Source organism: Vicugna pacos, chromosome 6 (genome assembly GCF_048564905.1).
Source record: "Vicugna pacos chromosome 6, VicPac4, whole genome shotgun sequence".
NCBI lineage: Eukaryota > Metazoa > Chordata > Mammalia > Artiodactyla > Camelidae > Vicugna > Vicugna pacos.
This window is the reverse complement of record NC_132992.1, coordinates 58,327,106-58,347,536: the sequence shown is the minus strand read 5'-3', so window position 1 is coordinate 58,347,536 and position 20,431 is coordinate 58,327,106. Positions and strand designations below refer to the sequence as shown.

Genomic DNA, 20,431 nt, shown 5'->3' with positions numbered 1-20,431 from the left:
ACATGGAACATTTTCCAGGATCGATCATGCACTTGGACACAAAAGAAACCTCAACAAATTTAAGAAGATAGAAATTATCTCAAGCATCTTTACTGACCACAATGCCATGAAACTGGAAATCAACAACAGAGAAACAAAGGAGAAAAAAAGAAAAGCATGGAGATTAAACAATATGTTATTGAAAAAACAATGGATCAATGAGGAAATCAAAGCTGAAATTAAAAAATACCTTGAGACAAATGATAATGAAAGCACAACCACTCAAAACCTATGGGACACAGCAAAGGCAGTGCTAAGAGGGAAGTTTATAGCGATACAGGCCTTCCTCAAAAAAGAAGAACAATCTCAAATAAACAAGTTAACCCACCACCTGAATCAATTAGAAAAAGAAGAACAAAAAGCCCCAAAAAGCAGCAGAAGGAAGGAAATAATAAAGATCAGAGAGGAATTAAATACAATAGAGATTAACAAGACCATAGAAAAAATCAACCAAACCAAAAGCTGGTTTTTTGAAAAAGTAAATAAAATCGACAAACCTCTGGCCAAACTCACAAAGAAGAAAAAAGAGAGAGCACAAATTAGCAAAATAAGAAAGGAAAATGGAGAAATTACAACAAACAAAATAGAAATACAGAATATCATAAGAGAATATTATGAAAAACTATATGGAACCAAACTGGATAACCTAGAGGAGATGGGCAAGTTTCTGGAAACATACTGTCTACCAAAACTGAATCAAGAAGAAACTGAACACTTGAACAATCCGATCACTAGAAAGGAAATAGAAATAGCAATTAAAAACCTCCCTACAAATAAAAGTCCAGGACCGGACGGCTTCACCGGGGAATTCTACCAAACATACAAAGAAGAACTCATACCAGTCCTTCTCAAACTCTTCCAGATGATTGAAAAGGAGGGAATATTCCCAAACTCATTCTATGAAGCCACCATCACCCTGATACCAAAACCAGGCAAAGACACTACAAAAAAAGGGAATTATAGGGCAATATCACTGATGAACATAGACGCCAAAATCCTCACCAAAATTTTAGCAAATAGAATCCAACAACACATAAAAAAGATTATACATCATGACGAAGTGGGGTTCATCCTAGGGACACAAGGCTGGTTCAACATACGCAAATCAATCAATGTAATACATCACATCAACAAGAGAAAGGACAAAAACCACATGATCATCTCAATTGATGCAGAAAAAGCATTTGATAAAATTCAACACCCATTTATGATAAAAACTCTCGCCAAAGTGGGTATAGAGGGAACATATCTCAACATAATAAAAGCTATATATGACAAACCTATAGCCAGCATAGTTCTCAGCGGTGAAAAACTCAAAAGCTTCCCACTAAAATCTGGGACAAGACAAGGATGCCCACTATCACCACTCCTATTCAATATAGTCCTGGAAGTCCTAGCCACAGCAATCAGGCAAGAGAAATAAATAAAAGGGATCCAAATTGGAAAAGAAGAGGTAAAAGTGTCATTATATGCTGACGACATGTTACTATATATAGAAAACCCTAAAAGGTCCACAAAAAGCTACTAGAGCTGATCGAAGAATTCAGCAAGGTAGCAGGTTACAAAATTAATGTTCAAAAATCAGTTGCCTTTCTTTACACTAACGATAAATCAACAGAAAAAGAAAGTAAAGAAACAATCCCCTTTAAAATAGCATCCAAAGTAATAAAATATCTGGGAATAAATCTAACCAAGGAGGTGAAAGAATTATACACAGAAAACTATAAACCATTGATGAAGGAAATTAAAGAAGACTTTAAAAAATGGAAAGATATTCCATGCTCTTGGATTGGAAGAATCAATATTGTTAAAATGGTCACACTGCCCAAGGCAATCTACAGATTTAATGCAATCCCTATCCAATTACCCAGGACATATTTCACAGAACTAGAACAAATCATAATAAAATTTATATGGAACCATCAAAGACCTAGAATCACCAAAGCATTACTGAAGAGAAAGAAGCTGGAGGAATAACTCTCCCAGACTTCAGACAATACTATAGAGCTACAGTCATCAAGACAGCATGGTGTTGGTACCAAAACAGACATATAGACCAATGGAACAGAATAGAGAGCCCAGAAATGAACCCACAAACTTTTGGTCAACTCATCTTCGACAAAGGAGGCAAGAATATACAATGGAATAAAGACAGTCTCTTCAGCAAATGGTGTTGGGAAAACTGGACAGCAGCATGTAAAACAATGAAGCTACAACACACCCTTACACCATATACAAAAATCAACTCAAAATGGATTAAAGACTTAAACATAAGACAAGATACAATAAACCTCCTAGAGGAAAACATAGGCAAAACATTATCTGACATACATTTCAAAAATTTTCTCCTAGAAGAAATAAAAGCAAGAATAAACAAATGGGACCTAATGAAACTTACAAGCTTCTGCAGAGCAAAGGAAACCAGAAATAAAACAAGAAGAAAACCTACGGAATGGGAGAAAATTTTTGCAAGTGAAACCGACAAAGGCTTGATCTCCAAAATATATAAGCAGCTCATACGACTCAATAAGGAAAAAATAAACAACCCAATCCAAAAATGGGCAGAAGACCTAAACAAGCAACTCTCCAAGGAAGACATACAAATGATCAAAAAGCACATGAAAAAATGTTCAATATCACTAATTATCAGAGAAATGCAAATCAAAACTACAATGAGGTATCACCTCACACCAGTCAGAATGGCCGTCATTCAAAAATCCACAAATGACAAATGCTGGACAGGCTGTGGAGAAAGGGGAACCCTCCTACACTGCTGGTGGGAATGCAGTTTGGTGCAGCCACTATGGAAAACAGTGTGGAGATTCCTCAAAAGACTAGGAATAGACTTACCATATGACCCAGGAATCCCACTCCTGGGCTTGTACCCAGAAGGAAATCTACTTCAGGATGACACCTGCACCCCAATGTTCATAGCAGCACTATTTACAATAGCCAAAACATGGAAACAACCTAAATGTCCATCAACAGGTGACTGGATAAAGAAGAAGTGGTATATTTATACAATGGAATACTACTCAGCCATAAAAACTGACAACATAATGCCATTTGCAGCAACATGGATGCTCCTAGAGAATGTCATTCTAAGTGAAGTAAGCCAGAAAGAGAAAGAAAAATACCATATGAGATCGCCATATGTGGAATCTAAAAAACAAAAACAAACAAAAACAAAGCATAAATACAGGACAGAAATAGACTCATGGACGGAGAATACAGACTTGTGGTTACCGGGGTTGGGGGGTAGAGGGTGGGAAGGGATAGACTGGGATTTCCAAATTGTAGAATAGATAAACAAGATTACACTGTATAGCACAGGGAAATATACACAAAATATTATGATAAATCACAGAGAAAAAAATGTGACAATGAGTGTGTATATGTCCATGAATGACTGAAAAATTGTGCTGAACACTGGAATTTGACACAATACTGTAAAATGATTATGAATCAATAAAAAATGTAAAAAAAAAAAAAGATGCTCAGCAACCTTAGCCATTAAGGAAATGCTAATTAAAACCATAATAATCTATCACTATACACCTCTAAAATGTTTAAATTGTAAGAGACTGACCATACCTAGTGTTGGTGAGGATGGGGAGCAACTTGAACTCTCACAGTCTGTGGTGGGAACACAAGATGGTACAACCGCTTTGGGAAACAGTTTGCCAGTTTCTCAAAAATCTAAATACCTGATATGAATCAGCTATCACATTCCTAACTATTTACCCCAACGAAAATAAAGCACATATCCATTCAGTGATTTGCACATGAATCTCTGTAGCAGCTCTGTTTGTAATACCCCAAAACTGGAAATGATCCAAATGTCCATCAAGAGGTAAATGGATATACAAATTATGATACATCCACACAAGAAACAGCAGTAAAAATGGTGAGCTATTAAACAACACGGATGTATCTCAAAATAACTATGCCAAATATATGAAGCCAGAAAAAGAGCATGATTCCATTTAAGTAAAACTTTGGAAAATGCAAAATACTCTATAGAGTTAGCTGATAAATTGCTACCTGGGGCAGAGTGTACAAAGGAATGCAAAGGAGGGATTCAAAGGAAGGGACAAAAGAAAAGTTTGGGGGTTGTAACTGTGTTCACAATCTTGATTGTGATTGTGGTGATGGTTTCACTACAGTGTGTTTATGTACATATCATCTATTTATCAAATGTAAATATGAAAATATATAAACATGAACAATTTAAATACATGCAGTTTATTGTATGTCAATTATACATCAATAAAACCACTAAAAATTTTATTAAAAAAAAGATATATTGTGTTCATGAATTGGAAGAATTAATATTGTTAAAATGACACACTACACAAAACAATCTACAGATTCAATGCAATCTCTGCCAAAATACCAAGGGCATTTTTTACAGAACTAGAACAAATAATTTTAAAATTTATATGGAAACATGAAAGACTCTGAATAGCCAAAACAATCTTGGGAAAGAAGAACAGAGCTGGAGGAATCATGCTGCCTGACTTCAGACTATACTGCAAAGCTTCAGTAATCAAAACAGTATGGTACTGACACAAAAATAGACACATAGATCAATGGAACAGAATAGAGAGCCCACAAATAAACCCATGCACTTATGGTCAATTAATCTATGACAAAGGAGGCGAGAATATACAATGGAGGAAAAAAGACAGTCTCTTGAATAGGTGGTGCTGGGAAAACTGGACAGATATGTGTAAAAGAAGGAAATGAGAACATTCTCTAACACCATATACACTAAAACAAACAAAAACAAACCCTCAAAATGGATTAAAGACCTAAATAAAAGACCAGAAACCATAAAACTCCTAAAGGAAAAACATAGGCAGAATACTCTTTGCCATAAATCATAGCAATATTTCTTGAATGTCTCCTAAAGCAAAGGAAATAAAAGCAAAAATAAACAAATGGGACCTAATTAAGCTTAAAAGCTTTTGCACAGCAAAGGAAACCATCAACAAAATGAAAAGACAATTACTGAATGGGAGAAAGTATTTGCAAATGATATGACTGGTAATGGGTTAATAGCCAAAATATATAAATAGCTCCTACAATTCAACATCAAAAAAACAAACAACACAATTGAACAAATGTGCAGCAGAACTGAACAGACATTTTTCTAAGGAGGAAATGCAGACGGCAAACAGGCACATGAAAATATGCTAAACATCGCTAATCATCAGGGAAGTGCAAATCAAAACCACAATGAGATTTCACCTCACACCTGTCAGAATGGCTATGATTAAAAAGAATACAAATAACAAATGTTGGCAAGGATGTGGGAAAAGGAACCGTCTTACACTGTTGGTAGAAATGTTAAGTGATGTAGCCACTGTGGAAAAAACAGTATGGAAGTTTCTCAAAAAACTAAAAATAGCCAGCAATTCTACTCCAGGGTATATATGCAGAAAAAGCTGGAAACTCTAATTCAAAAATATACATACACCCCAATGTTCATAACAGCACACTTACAATAGCCAAAACATGGAAGCAGCCCAAGTGCCCATCAACAGATGAATAGATAAAGAAGATGTGATACACACACACACACTAGAATACTACTTAGCCATAAAAAAGAATGAAATTTTGCCTTTTGCAACAACCTAGATAGACTTGGAGGGTATTGTGCTAAGTGAAATAAGTCAGACAGAGGAAGACAAACATTGTATGATATCACTTATATGTGGAGTCTAAAAAATAAAAGTGTTGAATATAACAAAAAAGAAACAGACTCACAGATATAGAGAACAAACTAATGGTTACCAGTGAGGAAAGGGAAGGGGGGAGGGGCAAGATAGGAGGGGATTAAGAGGTAAAAACTATGTATAAAGCTACAGGGATATATGGTATAGTGCAGAGAATATAGCCAATATTTTGTAATAACTATAAGTGGAATACAACCTCTAAAAATTGTGAATCACCATGTTGTACACATGAAACTTATATAACATTGTACTTCAACTATACTACAATAAAAAAATAAAAATAAAGAAACATAGCTGTGGAAGTAGAGCAAACATTTTGGATGTGTAAAATTAGAACCTTATGTATTTTTGACTTTTATCACAACAGTATTAACACAGCATTAATTCAAGTACAGTACTCAGTATGTGATGCTTCTGTTGATTTTTGAGTAGCTGTACATTTTTTAAAAGTTGAGATTAAATAATAAATTTTTGTTAGGTCAACTTGACAGAATTAAAAGATGGTATTGCTAACTCCATTTTTATATACCTCTACTTTTTACAAGATTAAGGAAAAAAGAGAAAGAAAGAAAAGAAAACAAGATATACTTTTGTTATAGATGGAGATGCCTAGACCATGGAACTAATAACACTTGCATCTAAGTTACACTGCTGTTCTGTTAGGTTCCCTGATGGAGATGATGGTTCAGGAACTCAAGCTTAGGTCCTATTTGTTTGTTTATTTATCTTTGCTTTTATTTCTATTGCTTGGGAAGATTGACCTAGGAGAACATTGCTTAGATTAAAAAAATATATATCAAAATTATAAAAGGTGGGAGAGGGGAGCAAGAAAATATAGATTTTTTTTTTTTTGGACATCACTACTTCTCACGGTTCTGGTTTGACTGCTTCAAGTGATTACTCACATAGTACATAACATGATGTATTCAAAACCAAAAGAAAGCCAAGATATCATTGCTATTTCAAGATTTTGCTTTTGACAGTTTCTACCTCCTTTCTACCATTTCAGAAGTACCACACCAAGACATAACATCCATGACCCAGAGAAAATGATAGTCTCTGTTCTCAACCCTCTTATCAGTGAGAATAAAGAATATATACAAACACCCCAGAGAGCAGTCAGAGCAGTATACCTGTCTTAGAATTGATAGCTATCAGTGTCCAAGCTGATTCTGATACTCTTCATCTCATCCTCCCGGTTGAACCTCATCAAAGTCAACAGGTATTGTTCGAGGTCACACTGTATATAGAACATTTCCCCTAGTACTTAGAGACCATTAAAAAAAAGCACAGGATAGATATGTACAGACACAATTATGGATATATATATACACCGGGTTGACATACATACACATATTTCCTAGTTCTGACAACTGAGAAGATCCACATTCGGGGAATCCCAGAAACAGTGAGCACGCTCACAGTCAGATCTTGGCTTCCAAATACCATTCTCCAATCAAAGTTAATAGAGATCCTTAGAGAAATGACTGATTCTGGGAATGGAGCATGGTAAATAAAAGATGAGCCCAGAATATCTTTAGTGCCAGAAAGTAAGAAGAGCTTAAAAACAAAACAAAACACCCCAAAAGAATGGAGATGTGTCAAAGGAACTCAGAAGTCAATCTGAAAGAACTCCCAGTGGTGAAAGCTGGAATTATTTGTGCAAAAGAACAAACAGTCCAGGTTTGATCATCACCCAAAGTATAAAATATACATAAGCCCATACTAATATAAATAAATGACTGAATGGATAAAGGGAGAAAAGAAAGATAAATCTTCTCTTCAGAAGAATTCCAAATACTATGTGTAGACATTTCCCCTCCAGAAGGTAAAGTTTAACACTTCTTCATTCCTCACCACGGAGTATGGGCTGGAATTAGTGACTCACTTCCAAAGAACAGAGTATGGGAAGGGGAGAAGGATAGTGGAGAACCCTGACACACACTGTCTCGACCAGGTGATCAAGGTTAACATCATAGGTAGTAAATCATATTGGTAGCATATCAGGGCTGATATCACATAATAAGAATACTTCACCTTTGTGGTGTTCCTCCCCGAAACACATAACCCCAAAATAAACATGAAAAGAAATCTAACAGACTCCAATTGAGGGACATTCTTCCTACAAAATACTTCAACAGTACTTCTCAAAACTCATGAAAAATAAAGACTGAAATACTTCCGTAGACCACAGGCGGCCTAAGGAGACAAAATGACTAAATGTAACGTGGTGTCCTGGATGGGATCCAGAAAAAGGTCACTGGTGATAAAACCAGTGAAATCCAGATGAAGTTCGAGTGTGGGATACAGGGATGCAAAGATGGTTCAGGATCCGCAAATCAGTCAGTGTGATACACCGCATTAGGAAATGAAAAATGAAAATCAGTCATCTCAACAGATGCAAAAAAGCATTTGACAAATTCAACATCGATTTATGATAAAAACTCTCAGCAAAATGGGTGTACAGGGGACATACCTTATCATAACAAAGGCCTTATATTACAAGGCCACAGCTAACATCATACTCAGTGTGAAAGGCTGAAAGCCTTTCCTCTGAGATTGAAAACAAGAAAAGGATGACCCCTCTTGACACTTCTATTCAACATAGTATTGGAAGTCCTAGCCAGAGCAGAGGAAACACCACAAAGCTGGATTTTAGTGATCAACCTGATGGAACAGTGTAGAGCGGATTTAACAGGAGAACCTGTTGGCAGTTTTATGAGTTAGGAATTCAACAGTCAGCCTCAGGAAGAAAAGGGAGGAAGCAGGCATAACATCACTTTGCTTTCCCCGAGGTAAACTATTCCACTGTGATAACAGTTCTAATCAGAACACATATGTCAACCCAAACACCATCTTCTAACGTTCATTTCCACTTAATGGGTTTATCTAAAAAGATCCTTTATCTTAAGGACACAGACTTCGCCAACATAGTATTTTCTTATTAGAAGCCCCCTTTGTAAAATTAGCAATGAGTTCAGTAAATATTCCATGTATTTTACAGCCAAGGCATTTAAAAATCTGTTTTTTCCTCCAGGAAGTTCTCAAACTGGCATGAACTCTTTCTCCCCAGGTACCTCCAGATCATCAGTTACTCGATGTAAACCAGGAGCCAACTGCCCCAGTTCACACAGTAGCATCAGTAGACAACTGTCCCCTCTGTCTGTCACCGAAGATTTTTCTGCTCCTATTCTTGAACTTCAGAGTCGAGGATCCTCTGGAGTTTGTGGACACAGAGCCGAGAGGCAGAACAGATCAGGTATGTTGGTGACCTCCCCTTAGATAACAGTACGTCTAAGTAAGCTTCTAACCAGCAGTGCAAGATCTGACCATTGGCACAGAATGTAGAGATGTTACATGGACTCTCAGAGGAGGGTGTGGGGAAAGTTTATCAAGTAGGAGGAGAAGGAAGAAGGGAAATGTAGAGGTACAACCTGTTAACGGTGTCTGGTGTAGCAGAGAAATAATACCAAAACCTATAGTTGAAGGGCTTAACACATGGTTGAACAATGACTTCTAATGACGTTTATAAGGAAACTAATTTTCTCATTTTTAAGATGTCAAAAGCTAGCATCTTTTATCTCAACCCTGGGGTTTAGCAATAGCACACTGTGCCCATTCTGAGACTAAAAGCACCAGTAAAATCAGACTCTGCTCTTGTCTTCATCAAGACTGCTAGTCCTTGGAGCCCATCAAGTTTTCCCAATTTTATGTCTCCTTCAGGACACTTCACTTGCCTCTTTGATCAGTGAAGATCTCTAGCCTTTCCTCACAGCCGACTGACACTCTCTAACTCCTGGGTTACTTGGGTTACTGAAATTACTAGATAAATCTCCTGACTATATCCATGAGTTTCCCAGCAAATGTATCATTTTAAAATGCAGCAGGGTCCACTAGGCTGCTGGCCAGTACTGTTACTTTTTGGTGGTAGACATCTGACTGCCTTCCCAGAGATGCTACCAAGCCCCGAGTCCATACTTACGTCCTCTTACATATGACCACACTTCCACCTTCCAGAAGAGACCAAAACAACTGTGTGGTAACAGATACTTTCCTCTCTGCCTCAGATGTCTCTGTTCTTTTGTTTGCTGATTACCATCATTGCAGGACCTCATTTGACTTTTGTGTTTGTTGCCCTTCTGATGTTAACTCCTTCTCCTGTATCCCTGATCACCTCCTCTTCCTCTCTTCCACCTGCATTTTCAGTCTCTCCTCCTCCATTTATTCCTTCAGCTTGGCCAGCAACATATTAAAATCCCTTGCATCCTTAAAATCAATAGTAACAACAGCAAAGACAACAAAATGCTCTATCCAAAATAAGTGAGTAGTAAAAGGAAAAAAAAAGACAATGAAAACCAAAAAGCTCGTAACTTTGAGAACATTGGCTTTAAAAAAATAAACAGAAGAGAAATAGTAATTCAGGGGAATCAGTTACTGATAGGGGTAAACAAAGGTATAGAGGAGAATTGAAAGCATCTTCTAGGGTTCTACTAATTTGAGATCTTTTATATGAGAAAAGATAAATTATCAAAAAAAAAATGACAGTATTTTTAAATGGTACCTCAGCAACTATGGACCCCAAGGCTAAAACTCTTAAAAAAAGTGAAGAAAATGACATCTTAAATCTTCAGAAAGTTTTAATTGGCTTAGTAAGTTGCAGTAATATTCTTATTATCCGTTATCTGCAGGACAGAATGTTCCAGTTAATTAAATATGGTTAATAAGGACTTGCCCTATCTATCTTACACAGATTACAGATCTCAAAGACGGTACCATTAAAGACCAAATGGGACATAATTTACTCTTTCTGTAATGATTCAGAAGGCATTTGGGGATATTCTGAGGCACCAAAAAGAAAAGAGAAAAGGAGACTAATCTGACGAGCAGCTCACCGTGCTTTCAAAAATATTATGGTGCTTAACCTCAAAATGAATCCTGTGAGATAGATGTTATCACTGTTTGACAGAGAAGCTAAGAATGAAATTAAGCATATTCTCTGGGCCAGACAATGGCAGGGCTAGGACTTCCACTCATGTTTCCAAATTCCAGTGACCTTTAGCATTCTTTTGTATGACTCCAATTAAGATTCACAGAAATGGACAGAATTCCTGATAAATCAATTTTAATGACATAAAAAACTCTAAATCTAAGCAGGACTAGAGAAAGTCATGTTCAAAATGGTCAGAAAAATAAAAGAGCCCTGGAGAGCCAATCTTTCTCTAATATCTATAGATGGTAAAATTAAAGAATTGTCGACAATTAAATCTAGTTAGCAGAAGGAAGAATCGGTCTGTACTACGGAGGGATTTAAAATGGTAACTACTGACGTCATCAAAAGTCCTTTCTGTGACGTAATGGTGGTACAGATGCAGTCTTCAAAGGTGACGGTGAAGGCAGCTACCAGCTAAAAGGGGTACTTAATATCTTTGTAGAATCATTCCTTCTTTACAAAATGGCCCCTGAGAGTGATGTGATCTGAAGTGTAGTAGAGTTTTCTCGTTCTCTTAAGTATCACTTCCCTTAAGCCCCATGCAAGACTGCCATTCCTGCTAGGAAGCAGAACTTTTCCTCCAAACCATTTCTGAAACTTCCAGTGCTTAAATAGAGAGCTCAAGCCTGAAACCTAAACAGAATGAGTATTCAGAATAAAAAGTTTGGACCCTGGAATCATGCTGACTTGGGCTCAACCCTGAACAATCTTTAATACAAGTCTCAGTTTTTTCATCTGCAAAATGGGAATGATAATACCTCCTTCATTGGGAAGGCCTGTGTTCCCTTCCTAGCCTTCCAACACGAGTCTCTTACTCATTTTAGTGTTTTCCCTCTACTGTCTGTATGAGCCACATGGTCATAGAGGGAGTTTGCAGAAGGGTTATTAAAAGCCAGTATTGTCCATACACAGCCAAGGGTGCTGGCCAATTCAAACTTCCAGACTCATCTCAATGTCCTGCCTTATGAAAGTTTCTCCTGATCATTTCTCACTCCACCTCTTAACAAGTGTTTCTCTTTTGCCTCCATATAGCCTTGTATCTGTCATGCTTGGCCCTTATCACACTGTATTAGATGTGTTTTCTGGCCTTCCTTTAGGTAATGAGCTCAGGTCTTTCATTTCTGAACCACTGGGACCTGACTAACTCACTCCTGGAAGCCTCCATAGCACTTTGTTGAATAAATAAACAAAAGAATACCAGTTTTCACCTTCTGGAGGCCTAGGCCCTGAGAACTCAGCACTGTTGGTAAGACTTGGAAGTCATGCAGTACTTGCTGTGTGCATCCTCACTTAGTTTATATTCTCCAGTGAAGAATTCACTTTCAAGGTTTGCTACCACCTTTCCCCCACATAACGATATCAGAAGGCCTTAGCTGGATGAAAGCCTTTGCCCCCAGCGGGGCAGTCACATCTGGGTCATTAAGCAGTGGGAGCACATTCAGCAGGAGAGCCGGCAGGTTCTAGAGACGTAGAGTGAGAAACCCACCCACCGTGACTTGCAGGGTGTGGGCCGCACCACTTTCTTTACCCCAGGATAAACCTTACACTTAAGGAGGTGCCTGGAGACACAGCAGAGTCTTGCAAGCAATTCTGCCTCCTTTCCCCCAGGGTCCTGCCATCTGGGATCTCAGCATGGGGACTCAGGGTGATGCCTTCTCCTGTTTAGCTTCCTGATAGGTACATAAATTGATTGTGTTGAACTTGTTTTCTCTGTCAGGGGAGAAGGCCTTTAAGATGATCACTTTCAGAGAGCTTTGACGATTTCAGTGTGAAAAAAATGCTACTAAATTTTCTTAGTAAACATAAAAATACAAAGCAGAACTCATTGTACTCCCAGAAACATATTAAATAGTCATTTGTTCTGACGTGGGAAGTGATCTTGTGTAGTCCAGACTTGCTCTGTTTTGGGGATGCAAATTTAATAGTGATCTTAGTTGCCATTTTAAAAAAAAAACACCTCAGTGGACTATAACAACAAATACTTGTTTTTCGCTCACTTTTCATGTCAGCAGATACAGGGCTGCTTTGGCTGGGTTCTCCCATTCTCCCACGTAGACTGAAACAGCAGCTCCTCTTTGGGATTCTCCATGCTAGTGGCAGAAAGGAAAAGCGTGAGAGGTAGTGGGGCCCTGTGGTGCCTCTTAAAGCTTCTGCTGGGAGGTGGCATACCTCCCATCTCTTCACATTTGATAAGACAAAGGCCCAGTGAAGGCCAACCAACGCCTTTGGAGCTGAAACGTGTAATGCTGTTACAAGGGAGTGGGTAGGAGATACTGGAGGACAGCAGAGCATCCACCAAGTTCCTGAGCAGTGTCATGGCCTGGATAGGGGTCCAGATGCACACTGTCCCTTTACAGAGCAGAGATTCCAGAGAGAAAACGAACCACAGTTATCTGTCTCTTCGAATGATGGTAGGAAAAAACAAAAAACACTGGTGATTCTACTGTCTGCCTGTTTGATCGCTGTTTTCTAACTTGATTTCCGCACATTTGTATTCCTTTCCTGTTTGCAGGGGATGATGGAACACAGGCTCATCCTGAGAACAGCAGCCAAGAAAACAGAATCAAGGCTCGCTGCCTCTCCTGCACGTCCGTGGTTCTGAAGGCCGTCTGGGGACTTTTGATCATCTTGTCAGTGTCATCATCTTGGGTTGGAACCACACAGATTGTAAAAATTACTTATAAGAACTTCTACTGTCCATTTTTCATGACTTGGTTTTCAACAAACTGGAACATTATGTTTTTCCCAGTCTATTACTCTGGTCATCTGGCCACTGCTCAAGAAAAGCAATCTCCAATGAAAAAATTCAGGTAGGTTTCATGTTAAATAGCCAATAGGAGATTGTCTGAAATAATTTTATGCAAATATAGATAATTTCATCTCTTTGGAGTATAAGCTGAGTGAAGGATGTGGAGAGGCAGGATCTAAGGTTGGTAATGAACACATGAACATGAGGAAACAGAATCGGTGCCCTCCCCACCAAGTTACTGAATGTCTAGAACCTGCCAGGTACCATGCTGGTGCTTTTGTATATCTTGTCTTATTTAATCATCATTGGTGGTAACAGCCACCTTTTAAGGCGATGTTAATTATTCCCATTTAACACAAGAGGTAACAGGTTTGGAAAGATTAAGTGACTTGTTCAAGGTCACAACCTTAAATAATGGAAGCCAGATTTTAATCCAGATCTATTTATCTCTGAAGTTCGTGTTTTAAAAGAATGCCCCACTGTCTTGAGCCCAGAAAAAAAAACTGTATTAATAAGATCATTATGAAAACATTTGCTCAATATTCTGGACACAGCCTTGGGGTGGTTTCAAAGATGCTATTCTTTGCTGGTTGGGACACAGAGAGCCTTGTTGGTTGGCTTCCTGGCCGTGAACTTGATAGTGCCATGATTCTAGTGGCTGCTCTGAGCTAAACCTGGCTTCTGCAGCCCCATCTTGGAGAGCCTAAGAAGACGACAAAGCCATGTTGTCCAGCCCTGCACAGCACAAAGGGAGGCAAAAGCAGCATTTGGGTCAAAGTTCCTCTGCTAACAGACAGCTTCTTGAAAATAAAAGCCAGCAGTAAGGAATAACTCCCCAGACACTCATTCTGATCACCAGTAGTTGACCTTAGTGCATGGCTGTGGGAGAGTGACACCTGCTTATCGCGTCTCAGCAGAATGACAATAAATTTGTCTTGCAGGAGCCAAAATAACCTTTCTTTCTTGCCCCTGTGCCTAGTGAAAGGAAGGAATGACTGTTATAATTGGTGCATTGTAAGGCTGCTCTTAAAAACTTCAGACCCTGTGAAGGGTTTATCTTCAACTTCCACTCCATCGCCAGCTTGGAAGTGCCTGGGAATTATGAAAGTCACACCATGAGCGGATTTTCCACGTGTGTCCATGAAAATTCAATTCTCATTCAAGAGACAAAAACCAATTGAAAAGTGATAAATGTTTTCCATTTTGGAGGAAAAAAAAAGCCTTTGGCTAAAAATACTTCCTATTTATTCCCATCAAAATAGATGTGATCTTGGGGCATAAGATCTTTTTTAAGAGCAATATTTAATACATGATTGCAGGGTACATGATGATCAGAATAAAATTCTCCCTGTTTGAAAATACCTCCGTTTACCCACAGGGTGTGGCTTCTACTCACATGTTCCTGTGGTTTAGACATACATATTGATAAAAAACAGCAAAGGGTCAGTACAAGGAGGAGCACCTCAGAACACCTCACCGCAAGCCAAGCCAGCTTTACTTAAGACAACACATTTATAACCAGGGGCTCCTGCTGACAGAACTGCTGTCTAGGGAATGAGCTTCATCTTCGCCGTACCTCTCATGTTGAGCAAAGTCTGAACTGACTGAAATCTGTGACTTGACAAGATACCTCCACCTGTTAGTACCTAGAGTGAAGCTGACCGTTTCTGAAACTGAATCAGAGAGCCTTCATTGTCAAGCAGAAAATATTGTCTTTGAAGGGAATAATCTCCAGTGGCCCCCTCCGTGTGAGGGGTAACATTGCCAGAAAATCCTGAGATCCTTGATCTTTTTTCCCTGTAGACTCATTAACACCATCTGCCAAGAAGGCTCCCCCAAAGTTCTTGCGGCAGGACAAAGGGAAAACAGAGTTAGTGTGTAAGGCCGGACACAGAGTTTGTCCCACAGCGCCAGCCCCTCTGACTGTTTTCTCCTTTTGAATGGTATGAAAGCATCCAGTTTTTTTCTTATCACTAACATCAAAAGAATTTTCAATGAAGTTTCCAATCTAGATGGTACGGATTCTTCATGTGGAACTAGTTTCTGATATTTCAGTCATTCCATTTATATACTATCAAGAGAATTCAGTTGGCTCAGGTGAGAAGAAAATTTAAGAAGGAAAAAAAAAAAGAGAGAGCATAGTTCTGACAAGGGTATTTTGTGAAGGGGAAAAAAAAAATCTCTAGGAAGCATGAAACTAGAGCCAAAGATATATTTGCCATATATCAGGAACCTACGAAATGTGCGTAAGATGCCACCTGAATCCAGAAAGGATTAAATACCTGTAGCGTAACTAACAGTGAACAGCACAGGTACATCACTCGTGTCCCCCGGCTTCTAGGGTTCTTTCCGAGTTTTGCCACCTGTCAGTTCCTTTCGTTGAGAAATTCTGATCTCATCATCCCAAGGAGAGATCTACTGTTGTTATTTGTTTCTCCATAGTAATCTATCTTTTTTAAACAAAATTTCACATTTCCTGGCACTTACTGCTTAAACAACAAACAGTTTTCCCCAGGTGAACTGTTATTTGAATGGAGAGCATTTTTAACTCTTGTAACAGCAGTGACAAGTGGGGAGAAGGCTGGCAGTGAGAGGAGAAGGGGGCAAGGGTAACAAGGAGGAAGCCAACAGCTAGTGGACAGGATGAGCCCGGCCAAGAGTCTCTGCCAGGCAGCAGCGCTTTGCCCGGGGGTAGGGGTGGGGGCCGTCCCCATCCCTGTGCCTCCACTGGCTTCCCCGAGGGGCAGAGTGTTCCCTCTTAGGAATCCAGAGTCCTCGCTGGAGAGCACTCTACCCAGCATGATGGTGGGCTCTGGGAAGGAAGAACCATCACTGGCTAGGTCCAGTGATAAGAAAAGAAACCCTTTAGCCAGATATGGATTTGTTGTGGTTCTCAATAAATATGTATTTTAAAGGGCATTTAGTAGTTGTCAGGATAAACCCTCGACTCTCCACTCCAGCTGTCCCTGGCAGACCTTCTCATGGAGCAAATCCCTTTGTAAGGACAGAAAACAGAACTTGTGCCCAGATGCTCTATGGAAACTGCTGCTTGCTCTGTGTGTGTGCCTCTGATTCCAAGGATCCCAACAGTAGGGCTTGGAAGGCCATCCGTTTTCTAATGTTGTAAATCAACTAGACTTCAATAAAACAACAGAACACAGAGGCCATCCATTTCCCTGTGTGCACAAGTATGTGTAATTTATGTTCACTTTGCAAAACCTTTGCCTCTGGCTTCTTTTGTCCCTTTATTGAAGTTTTGTCTCCGTCGAGTTAAAATTTAGCTTTGGGAAATCCCATTTTCATTTTATGAAAATCTTTCCATTTTGGTTGTCTCCCACATGAAAGTCAAACTGTGACATGTGTTTCCATGTGATCAAAAATGCACGTTTAACCTTCCCAGAAGCGCCGGCCTACAATCCCGTGTTCTCGGCTGCTTGCAAGCAACGTTCACTACAAGATTTGATACTGAAGGCCATACCCGTGCCTGAAACCTCACCACGTTGTCACAGGGGGCCCTCTGTGGGGTCAGTTTTTTCAGACCTGTGAGGCAAACATGGGCCGGAGGTCACTCTGGTTTGCAATACTTGGAGGCACAATTATTTCTCTTCAGAAAAAGCTGGATGGGAAACCAGAAACTAGTCCTATCTAGAGCTATATACATAGATTTATAAACATTATAAAGTCACAACTATGGATAACTTGTTGCTTTGAATGCAATAGTTACACTACTCTTAAAAATACGATGCCTGGTACAAGATAGCCGCCCAATAAAAGCTTGAATGTTCATGAACAACTGAGTGGAAAAAATTAAAGCTGAATCTTCCCAGCCTGTTTTCAGTCCATAATCAAAAAGGCCCTGCTATTCCATCACTCCCATTACTGCCTATATGTATTGCTAGCTTCAGTACCTTGATTAAAACTGCCCTTGGGGCTAAATCATCAGTTTAGTCAGCAACCAAGCAAACCAAAGATGATTTAACTGAAATGACTATTTTTACACAACGAATTCAGACAATCCCTCCAGCATGGCCAAGTCTTTGTATAGAAATACAACCTGAGTTTTATTTCTTTTACCATTTTGGCGTTAATCACAGACGCTTCCTTCATTTTTTCTGCCTTAAAAATGCTAGAGGGAAAAAGAAATGAGTCAGTTGGGCAGATACATGAGAGAGGAATAATGCTTTAGGAACAGTAGAATCCCAAGCTGTGTGTGACCCTACAGGACATGCAAGGCTGCGTGTTGTCTGTAGCCTACTCGAACTGTAGCAGCCATCTGGACTCTGCTGCATTTATCCATTGAGAAAAATCTTCTGTCTCTTCTAGTAACTAGTAATTCCAGCAAACGCTCATTTTTCAGTCTCTCCAGGCTCCTCTGAGAGTGGGCAGCAACAGCACATCGGCTACCCCAGGAGTCTCAAGAGAACAAGTAGCAAGGCTTAGCCCTGTGCCTGAGGAGATGTGACCCTTCCATGGAACCTCTGTGCTCATGGCCTGTTGGTGGCAGAACTGTGCTCAGTAGGCTCCACAGTTGAACGATGTGGGGTCTTGAGGGTTTGTACTCTTGCCCAGAAATGGCTGTGAACAGTTAGTCAACACGAGAAGGTGTGTTACAATGAATACCTGACTATTAACCTCTCTTTCTTCCCTAGGGAATGCAGTCGAATTTTTGGTGAAGATGGTCTGACATTGAAGCTCTTTCTTAAAAGAACTGCTCCCTTTTCTATTCTATGGACTTTGACTAATTACCTGTATTTACTGGCTTTAAAGAAGCTGACAGCCACAGATGTCTCTGCTCTGTTCTGTTGTAACAAAGCCTTTGTCTTCTTACTGTCGTGGATCGTGCTGAAAGACAGGTTCATGGGAGTGAGGGTAATGACACACTCAATTCAGTACATGAAGCCGCATTTAATCATACATCCTTGGCATCTGGAGAGCTGCTTTGTTTTGTGGAGTTTCTGTAAAATGTTTCCCATTGATTCTGAGTTCAAATGGGAATTTGAAGATGCATTAGGATACTCAGGCAGTTACAACATCATGAGAGGATAAAGAGATTGTTTCCATTGGGCAGTCAACTGATTTCAACAGGAGGCACTCGGATAAGGAAACTAAGTTCTTTTTTTTTTTTTTTTAAGAATTAATGGTGTAATCAACTCCTTTTGTCCTCAGGAAAGAAGGGTCTGGGAAAATTAGCCACAGTAAAGATTATGATTTGCTTTTTTTCCCAATCAACATACGTTAGGACAACTTCCCCATGTTATTCCCTCCCCAGAAATAGATTTAATTAATATTGGAGTAAGTAGATAAGATTGCCAAACAGTAATTAAAGTCACCAGAAATGGTACAATGCTGTTAAAAGTGGCTGAATGTCTAGTGTGACTAATCTAGAGATGGAACTAAAAGTAACAACTTGTACTTTTTGGTACATATCCTTAATTGAACCCCATTAAACTTCCACCAACCACTTCAGTTCTGAGTTTATTCCTTTCAGAAGTAACATGGATTTAAAAATAAATTTTTTTGTATGTTTGTTCTATGCTAGATTGAAAGCCATGCAGATTTAAGCAGATCTCATTCATACAATCTGGCATGCCACCATGATGAAAATATTGAGTAAATAAGTCTTTAGAAGGAGGTCCAAATGAATAGCCCTTTCCCAGAAGATAAGCATCACACAATTACTGTTCTCTGCAAGAGAGGTCCGAGATTGGATTTGAAACATATTTTGCTATCAAAATACTGCTCTTATTCCAATGATTTCAGTGTCCTTGCCCCACCAAATGCTGAAATTAATGTCTGTATTAGAGAAAGAGTTTGTAATAGCTGTTGTCCTGAACACTTTTACTTATTAGGCAATTCTGGTTGTATCTTGGGAGATGCTGCTCAGAAATTCATAACTGAAACTTGACATGAACAGGAAGTAGAAAGCTATGGTAGAAGACAGGATGAGAAACTGAGTCAGTCCACGATACCATTAGACTATGCGCCAGATGCGCCACCATGCTCACCCTCCACTAGCTAATCTTTTATTTTACACCCAAAGGGCTTAGCATCATGTTCTTACACATGGAGCACTGGTACTTGCTATCCACCATCTGGTAACCTGACAAGTCCTTGAGAGCCAAGACCTTCTTTACATGCTCACTGACCCTTTCAGTTTGGGCTACATAATTTGTGGGGCCCAGTGAAAAGTGAAAATGCAGGGGCCCTTGTTAAAAAAAATTGTGAATAATTTCAAGATGGCAACAGCAGAGCATTAAATGATGGGCAGGGCCCTTCAAATCATGCAGCCCAGTGCATCTGCACAGGTCACACGCCTGTGAAGCCAGTCTGCCTCTATTTCTAACACCTAGAATGATACAAGGGACAAAGTAGAGACTCGATACATCTTTCAGGATATAGTAAATAAACTCATGCTTACAAGGTCTTTCTCTTTGCTATCTACCACCACCATGGATCATCCACGAGAATTTGGAGGGCTTTGTCAGAAGAGAGGAAAAGAAAAGAAAGATTTAGGGGCTTTTTTGCTCTTTCAGTGGCATGTGAATTCCCAAAGGAAATCGATACATTCACTATTAGATTTACCAGTGAGAAAATCAGTTGTATTAGAGTGAATGAATGCATTTAACCATGGAACTTACTTATGCAAGAGGTCATGTTTTTTTGAGGTCTTTCAGGGGAAAAAACTCAGCTGTGTAACTTATATTTAAATCGCAGTTTTAGGAAATCTGCCTAGATGCTACAAATCATTGCCATTTTAAAACTGGCATCTGTAGTGGGTTGAATGGTGGCCCCCAATAAGGTGTTAATTGTTTAGTAGCCAATAAGTACTTGCTAATAATACATAATACATAAATTATATAAAATTATCCATGTATACATAATACACAAAACATAAAATTATGCATGTAAATA

The 20,431-nt window shown here is 39.1% G+C and overlaps 1 protein-coding gene and 1 long non-coding RNA gene across 3 annotated transcripts in view; one reads left to right on the top strand and one right to left on the bottom strand.

The window, feature by feature from the left end:
- Positions 1 to 20,431, bottom strand: part of LOC140696940 (uncharacterized) — a 132,313-nt gene that overhangs the window by 11,142 nt on the left and 100,740 nt on the right. The window lies entirely within an intron of this gene.
- The window catches only part of SLC35F4 (solute carrier family 35 member F4), a 222,599-nt gene that overhangs the window by 184,750 nt on the left and 17,418 nt on the right, over positions 1 to 20,431 (top strand). The window contains exons 2-4 of one of the 2 annotated variants that reach the window (XM_006199733.4): positions 8,854 to 9,039; positions 13,283 to 13,580; positions 18,169 to 18,388. In XM_006199733.4, coding sequence (XP_006199795.1) covers positions 8,854 to 9,039; positions 13,283 to 13,580; positions 18,169 to 18,388 — 704 coding nt within the window. Of the gene's footprint in view, positions 1 to 8,853; positions 9,040 to 13,282; positions 13,581 to 18,168; positions 18,389 to 20,431 lie in introns of those variants that run through there. The other variant, XM_031679080.2, reaches the window with a different exon arrangement.